Raw genomic sequence first — 8,361 nt, forward strand, 5'->3', positions numbered from 1 at the left:
GCATTAATTTCATAAAACTTCAGCATTGGAGGAAACTGGGCAAAATGTAGAAGAGATCTTTCCTTACGACTTCTTACAACTGCATGTGAATCTGCGTTATCTCAATAAAAATTTCAACTAGAGGAGGAGAATTAAGAATGAAAATTTCAGTCAAAAATAAAAAGGATTCTATATATGTTAAAACATTAGCTTCTTAACCAGACTGAGATTATATTTATTGAGATTTTAAAGGCCAGTCACCATGCTAGACTCTGCAGTATACAAAGATAAACATGGATCCTTGGTCCCGAAGAGCATTTATAGTCTAGCAGGGAGAGAACTAGCAGGTATGCAGGTAACTGTGCTGCAAAGTAGATTGAAGCATGAATTAGAAATAGAGGGACTAGCACAGTGCTGGGGAGCCTAGGATGATCAGTGCTGTCTGGAGAGAAAGCAGCTTTACAGAGGAATGGTGTTTGAGCTGGTCCTTGAGGGGTGAGTAAAGTTTCAGTAGATATCGTTGAGGGTATGCCAGGAACAATGTGAGGAAAGACGCACTGAGCTGTGACTGAGTTTCTCAGGAACAAGGCTTGTGTCTCTCTTGGCTTTCCCCAACACTTGGTAGAGAGGCCTGCTTCAAGAACTATGTCATCAGTAGTAAGATCAGCTTTTATCAGGAAACGGTGGTTTAATCATACTGAGAGTCAGTTAACATTGTTCGCCTATCATGCCAGGGACTGTGCCTGAAACTTTCATTTCCATTATCACATTAAACCCAAGGTTTACATACACACCTATAGAAGGGTGTTCATAGCAGCTTTATTGCAGTAGCCTGAAACTGGAAACCTAGGTGTTTCCCAACCTGGTCATTGACAGGTGAATGGTTAAACAGTTCAGAACATCTCTATAGTGGAATACTACTAAGCTGTGCATAGGAACGAATTCTTTATATATGCAGCAATTGAGCTGGGTCTCAAGGGCATCATGCCCAGTAAAAAAGCCAGTCTCAGAAGTTTATATACTGTATAATTTCATTTAGAAAACATTCTCAAAATGACAAAATTGTAGAGATGGAGAATAGATTAGTGATTGCCAGGGGTTAGCAAAGGGAGTGGAGGGTGGTAGTGGTGTGACGACATAGAGGGCAGCACAGAAGCAGTTTCTTTGTAGTGATGGAACAGTTCTGTTTCCTGACAGTGATGATGGAGATCTGTACCTGAGATAAAATTATATAGAACTACCCGTGTACGAATGCACATGTGCCTGAGAATGTGTAAAAACTGAAATCTGAATAAGGGCTGGGGATTGTACCAATGTCAGTTTCCTGGTTTTGAGAGTGTATTATAGTTACATAACATCCTACCATTAGGGAAGTTTAGTGAAGAGTACACAGGACCTCACTGTTATTTTTTGTAAGCCTTTGTGAATCTATAGCTATTTCAAGTAAAATATTAAAAACAAAACTCATTGTAGAAGGCCCATGGAGGAGTATAATAAAAATTAACCTTCTCACCCTGTGTCCTTCCTGCCTCATTTATGTGCTTTGAAATAGAACCAGATCAGGAGAAAAAAAATTTCTTGAGTTTTTCTTAAGTGCTCCATTTTCTATAAAATTGCCCTTGATTTCTGTGTAGAAGTTGTGTTCTCTACCATTTTGTTGTGGGCATGTTTTGTATCTCTGTAATTAGCATGCCATTTTACGACTTCCCTTTCAGGGAGATAAGAAGCCTTATTTGGAGATTCAGAGAGAATCAGGAGCGGGGCAATATTTCTTGTTTTGAGTACCTATCTTATAATGAGTACCCTGTGCTTGTCATTGTGGCTTTACTGGACTTGATTTTTTATAAATTGATTTACTTTTTAAGTATCATTATTTTATTATTTTAAAAGACTAACGGATAGTGTATGACAGTTTCCTCCCCATCACAGTGGGCACTTTGTCCACACTGTTTAAAGAATGCTCACTTTTGTTGTACACTTAACTGTCCTTGCATAAGGTTTACATTCAGATCAAAATGATGATTTGGTTTATGGACACACATTTTTGAAAGTGGAAGAGCCAGGAGCTGTAATTTCACATAAAAAAAAATTAATGGCTGAAGTGCCTTTTAGTTGAAACCATCCATTCCTAAAGTGTTCATATCTAGATTACCATATCTGTTTGGAAGGGGGAAGAAGGGAGGGATTTTACCAACTGGTGTTAAATAAGCTCATAAATGTACAAAGACAGTTTATCCATAACCCGCCCTCGCCACCCCAGATAAAGGCCAAAGCCCTTTGCTATTCTCCAAGGGTACGTATTTTCTTCTTACAACTTTGCAGAGCTGCCTTTAACTTTGGCTTAACTTCATATGAGTGGTTCCAAGGTGGATATAGGTAGGTGGGTGCTATTTTTGCCTTGGATTTGAACTTACTGCATACATGCCCCAAACTCCTACTCCCAGCTCCCCTTTGTGTATACACATAGACGTCTCTTATCAGTTACTGTTAACTATAAACTCAGTCCTATCTAGGGATAATGTGGGGTAGGATAGTATTTGTCTCAAGATCACAGTTTGGGTTTCTACCTGAGTTCTAATGTCCTCCTACCACTGACTCACTGAGTGACCTTCAGCAAGTCCTTTTGCCTTGAGCTTTAATTTCCTTACTGGTAGCCTAAAGGATTGTACCTAGTGGCTTTCAAACTTTTTGAGGATCTCAGAACTGTTTGAAAATCTGATGGAAGCCATGAACCTGCTCCTCTAGGACATGCCCACAATTACAGTATTTACAGTATTTCAGGGTATTTGCAGATCCCCTGGAGCTTGTCCATGAACCCTTAGTAATCTTACTCAGATATATCATAATCTTTGGACTAGACCAGGTGTCACCAAAGTATGTATGGCCTATGGGCCACATTCAGCCCACAGCCTGTTTCTGACTGGCTTGTGAACTAAAGATGGTTTTTAGATTTTTAAAGGGTTGTTAAAAACAACAACAACAAAATAACCCAGCAAAGAACATTTAACAGAGACCATATGAGGCCCACAAACCTGAAGAATATACTATTTATTCTTTACAGAAAGTTTGTCAACCCATGGCCTAGATCATTGCTAAGGTCCTTTGTAGTAATGACTTCATGAATCTGTAGCCCTGTCTAGTGGGTAATTGCTAGTACTTGGTTTTCTTTTTAGGCCCAGTTATTTTTTCTATCAAGATTTTTGGATTTCAGAATTTGCATGGTTGGTTTAAATTACTGCTTTTGTTATAAGGTGTCTTTCTTTTGATCACAAATTAGGTAATAATTCTCATAGGAAATAAAGCAGATTTGGAGGCACAGAGAGATGTTACATATGAAGAAGCCAAACAGTTTGCTGAAGAAAACGGTGGGTTTCTTTAAGACTTAATGGTCACAATTGGGAGAATTACTAAGGAAAGGTGGGATTTTGATATTGCAGATTGATAGTTTTTTTTGTTGTTTTTTAATGCAGACTCAGAAATCTCAAGAATGAGGAAGTAACAAAATGTGTTTCTATTTCTGTGAGATTTATGTTGCAGCAGTACAGTTATTTAGTGACAAATATAAAGATGCTCTCCACCTCAGACTTACATACTTTTTCATAAAATACTATGGGAAGAGTACTAAAAACTGATGGGAAACTTTTTCAGATGTTACTAAAGAAATGCACTTGTGGGCCAAGCACGGTGGCTCACTCCTGTAATCCCAGCACTTTGGGAGGCTGAGGCAGGTGGATCATGAGGTCAGGAGAGACCATGCTGGCTAACACAGTGGAACTCCATCTCTGCTAAAAGTACAAAAAAAATTAGCCGGGCGTGGTGGCGGGCACCTGTAGTCCCAGCTACTTGGGAGGCTGAGGCAGGAGAATGGGGTGAACCCAGGAGGTGGAGCTTGCAGTGAGCTGAGATCGCACCACTGCACTCCAGCATGGGTGACAGAGCAAGACTCCGTCTCATAAAAAAAGGAAATGCACTTGTGAGTTTGAAGTGTCCTAATTATAGTCTGAATTTTATTTTTAGGCTTATTGTTCCTTGAAGCGAGTGCAAAAACGTAAGTATGACCAAAATATAGATATTTCAATTATATTCAAGTTTCTCAAAGTAGAACCGTATATATGAAAAGTATATAATGTATATACACATATAAAGTACTATATATAAATGTGTAATGCTTACTGCAGGAAGAACAGCAAACATCTCTCTGCTTCCTTTTTTATATTTCAAAATAATATGAATTTTTGTTAACTAAAAGATTGTACCTTGATTATGCCTGTTGGTAACCCAGGTTAATAAAATGGAACTTTGTTTACATTTCAGAAGTGTTTGACTTTTCACAAATGACAGTGTTTGACTTTTCACAAGTGAGGTTGAGTTTGGTATCTCAGACATAAGCTTGTCAATTTAATTTTCTGATCACGTTAAGCATGATTTAAGGGGTAGTGTCTACTCAGAAGAGTAGTGAACATTTTCTAATTGTTCTTCCATGTCTGCTTTGAACTGTGTGGCACTCCCATCATTGTTCTTCATTTATTAGGTCAAAAATTTCTTGTGGTGAGAGGCTAACCTGTTTCTGTTTAGTCTCAGCTGTGCTGTTAGTCCAAAGAAAACTGAATGGAGGTGTTAACGTGGCTAAGCATGATTATGTCACCATCACCCGATTAAAAACAGCTCAGTTCATGCTTGGCTGAGCAGACCATATTATTCTTGGACTTCTGATTTCAGCATGTTTGGAGAGATTTCATTTCTGTTTGGAGTATCCTCTCTGTTACCACAGAAATGACCTATCTCAGTCGTCATGATGTGTATTAACGTACAGTATTTTAATGATTGCATATAACACATGTAGTTGTCCAAATACGATTTGTGGAAAGGGCTTTCGGTACATGTATGTATGTATGCTTTCCACAGAAAATAGTTTTCCAGCTGGGCATGGTGGCTAACACCTGTAATCCCAGCACTTTGGGAAGCCAAGGCAGGCAGATCCCGAGGTCAGGCGATTGAGACCATCCTGGCCAACATGGTGAAACATTGTCTCTACTAAAAATACAAAAATTAGCTGGACGTGGTGGTGCGCGCCTGTAGTCCCAGCTACTCGGGAGGCTGAAGCAGGAGAATCACTTGAACCCGGCAGGCAGAGGTTGCAGTGAGCTGAAATCACACCACTGCACTCCAGTCTGGTGACACAGACTCTGTCTCAAAAAAAAAAAGAAAAGAAAAGGAAAAGAAAATAGTTTTCCATGTTCTCTTAGCTCAGTGTTCTGGTAATCTCTTACTAGATGACAATGGTTAAGTTGAAGACATCATGGCAGTTAACTAAAGATTAACAAAAGGTCAGTATATAACGTCTTGTCTTTTGTAGAAAACTGTGGTTCTCCAATAAAGTTATCAATTGCCTCTTAGGGGAGAGAATGTAGAAGATGCCTTCCTTGAGGCTGCCAAGAAAATATATCAGAACATTCAGGATGGAAGCTTGGATCTGAATGCTGCTGAGTCTGGTGTACAACACAAACCTTCAGCCCCGCAGGGAGGCCGGCTAACCAGTGAACCCCAACCCCAGAGAGAAGGCTGTGGCTGCTAGTGACCTCTTTGCCGTGGCCCCTCATTTGACCTTTCACCTCTGTCTGTTGAAAGCAGTACTTTTTACTGCCTCATTGTCTTCTGTACATCTTACTGGGTTTAATTAAAAAAAAAGAAAAAACAAAAATCTGTTGTAAAAACAGTTTAACACAATACTAAACTGCTAAACAACTAGATGTAATCAGGTTATCAAAAGCAAGTAGAGTAATAAATCTCGCCTGCATGGTAAATCTAGACTTTTTTTCCCCCTTGTCCTCGTGATAAGTATGTCACCAATATATGATTTAAACTGAGCACTGATGCTGGACTTCATGATTTTTACCCTCCCTCTTTGGCAAGGCTTTGTCTTACTGTACGGTTTCATTTGATGATATCTTAAGCCTTTCTACCCATCCTTACTGTTCAAGTATGTCTGTTGTAACCAATAAGTTTATTGCTGTGAAATGACTTCTGATGGTAGAGAAGGGGTTCTATAACTGCTTTTGTTTTGTTTTGGATACATTTCCTGTTGTGTGGGTGGCATTTTTCTTGACGAGGTTTGCTTCTGTCTTAGCCTCGCACAGGGAATATATCCATTTATCTTCTCTCTCGTGCTTAATTAATAGCTTTATCTTTTTTTATACCATTTTATCCTTTTCTCTTTAACAGAAAGTAAATATGTATAAAATTTGAAGGAATCGAACTAACAATACATTCTGTGTATATTATTTTAATGAAGAAAATAAATTGATTACTGGCGTTGGAACAGTATAAAAATACCAGTTTGTACAGTATGACCTATATGTGACCATGTTACTCCCTTCCATTTCACACAAAGAAATAGACACACTGCAGTTCACAAGTAGTACTGGCCCCACCCCTTGGTGCTGGCAGTGTTTGGGGACATTATGCTGGAAAAAGCTCCTAGCATCAGAGGATTAACACTAGCAGATTCTGTTCCATCTTTGCACTGTTGCTTACCTGCTGATTTTCTTAACTGTTCTTGTGCAATCGACAATGTGCTAACCTGCTTTTCTCTTTTTGTAAACGTTTTTGCATTACAGGCTGCATTCTTGCCTTACTGTATAGGAAAAGAAAAAAGGCTGGGTTTATTATTGCACATTTTAAGCTTTTATACCTTTATCTTCTTGGAATGGTCAGATTCTGAACTGGACAGTCAGAACCACAGGTCTGCTGTTAAGGGATTTTAAATTGTGCATTTTTAACACTACAGTGAAGTAAGATATCCCTGTGTTCATAGTATGAGGGGGCTGTTTTATGTCATGTTGGCATAAATTGTTTCATAAAAGGGAAAGTGTTTCTAAAGATGTTTCAGTGCTTGTGCTGATACAAAGTAAGTTATTACTTTGCACTAGGTGGTTTGGCCACTGAATTAATACTGTATAGCAAGAGAAACAATCTTATTTCTTTGTACAACAAACATGTTTAAGTTCTTCATTTCTGTTGATTTTTCTTACTGTGTTTATGATTCAGTGGCTGGGAATTGAGAGTTTATTTGAAGAAGAATAAGTAACACCTCAGCACACTATAGAAAATGCACTCAGCTCAACTGCTGTGTTTAAAATACACATTTTAAATCCCCCTTTACAGACACTAACATAAAAGTACATCTTTTTGGGTTGTAAACATGTGGTAGTACCAGAGTATTGTATAGTCAATGTTAAATAAAAGCCAAAACTGGAATGTGCAGAAAATAGGCTTTGGTTAATTTGTGGATTCATTTTTATTTTTGTCTTTAACTTTTTAAAAAATAAGACTTCTGGAGTAGATTGGTATGTTCTGTTAAAGACTTACAGTGATCCATTTTGCTTACACTGTTGCATCACAAGGGATTCACCCAGGGACCATGACCTGCTGGTGTGTGTGTATATTTACAAAAACAAAACAAACAAACCACCCATTGGGATATAAGGTGGCAATCACAAACGAAAGACTGCGGCTTGTTGAGGTGCAATACCCTGACTCCCAAAGTTAGTTACAGTGGGTTTTATTGTTTTTGTGACCGAAGGATTTATTCAGACTGCTGTACTCTTCATTTGATGTAACAAAATGCTATTAATCTAAATATTTGTAAATAAAGTACCTGTATCTAGATTAAATTAAAATTGGTTGCATTATTTTCTGAACTCTCTAATAGGGTTTCTTTTCTTCAGGTGAACAATTTGATGTGTCATCAGTTTTTATTGCAGCACTGTCCGTATTCATTGTATAAAGAGAGGTCTACATATGTAGCATATAAAACCACATCACTAAGTAATAGAGCCACAGTTTTATTCTTGTGTTTGCATCACCCTTGAAATGTTTTCAGTCAACCATTTTCAGTGTAAGATCAGCACATTTGCTGGCTGATGCTGTTCTCCTTTGACTGTACTGGGAGCCAGATTCTGTCATATGCATGTGTAATCCCCTGTAATAAACTTGGGTGCTCACAAATAGAGCAGACTGTCATATTGTAACATGTGTGTGCCAGACACTGGGCAGTACACTTTGGAAAGAATGTGAAATCCTTTTAATTTTTAATCCATAGCTTACTGCTTGTGCAGTCACCTGCTTCTCGAGGTTACTCATTGCCCTTGGACCTGTGAGGAGGCCCTCAGATTAGTAATTGGTGCTTAGTACTATTTACGCTTAAATTAGATGTTTCAGTACAATGTTCAAGTCTTTTTTTTATGGATAATAAAGTGTGTGTTTGATGGAGTAATTTTTTTTTTTTGGTTGGTGGTGTACACGTAATAGAGGTAGTACAATTTCTTTGGAAAGATGTCTTTTGAAGCCAGATGTTAATGTTCATACATTACCTCCCTTCTC

The 8,361-nt window shown here is 38.3% G+C and overlaps 1 protein-coding gene across 3 annotated transcripts in view; it reads left to right on the forward strand.

The window, feature by feature from the left end:
* The window catches only part of RAB14 (RAB14, member RAS oncogene family), a 44,173-nt gene extending 36,515 nt beyond the window's left edge, over positions 1-7,658 (forward strand). For all 3 annotated transcript variants that reach the window (XM_011927395.1, XM_011927394.1, XM_011927397.1), the window contains 3 exons: positions 3,257-3,344; positions 3,997-4,027; positions 5,377-7,658. In XM_011927395.1, coding sequence (XP_011782785.1) covers positions 3,257-3,344; positions 3,997-4,027; positions 5,377-5,554 — 297 coding nt within the window. In that variant the 3' untranslated portion in view covers positions 5,555-7,658. The remainder of the gene's footprint in view (positions 1-3,256; positions 3,345-3,996; positions 4,028-5,376) is intronic.
* Positions 7,659-8,361: the final 703 nt, after the last annotated feature.

This window comes from Colobus angolensis, unplaced genomic scaffold (genome assembly GCF_000951035.1).
Source record: "Colobus angolensis palliatus isolate OR3802 unplaced genomic scaffold, Cang.pa_1.0 Scaffold71, whole genome shotgun sequence".
Lineage (NCBI taxonomy): Eukaryota > Metazoa > Chordata > Mammalia > Primates > Cercopithecidae > Colobus > Colobus angolensis.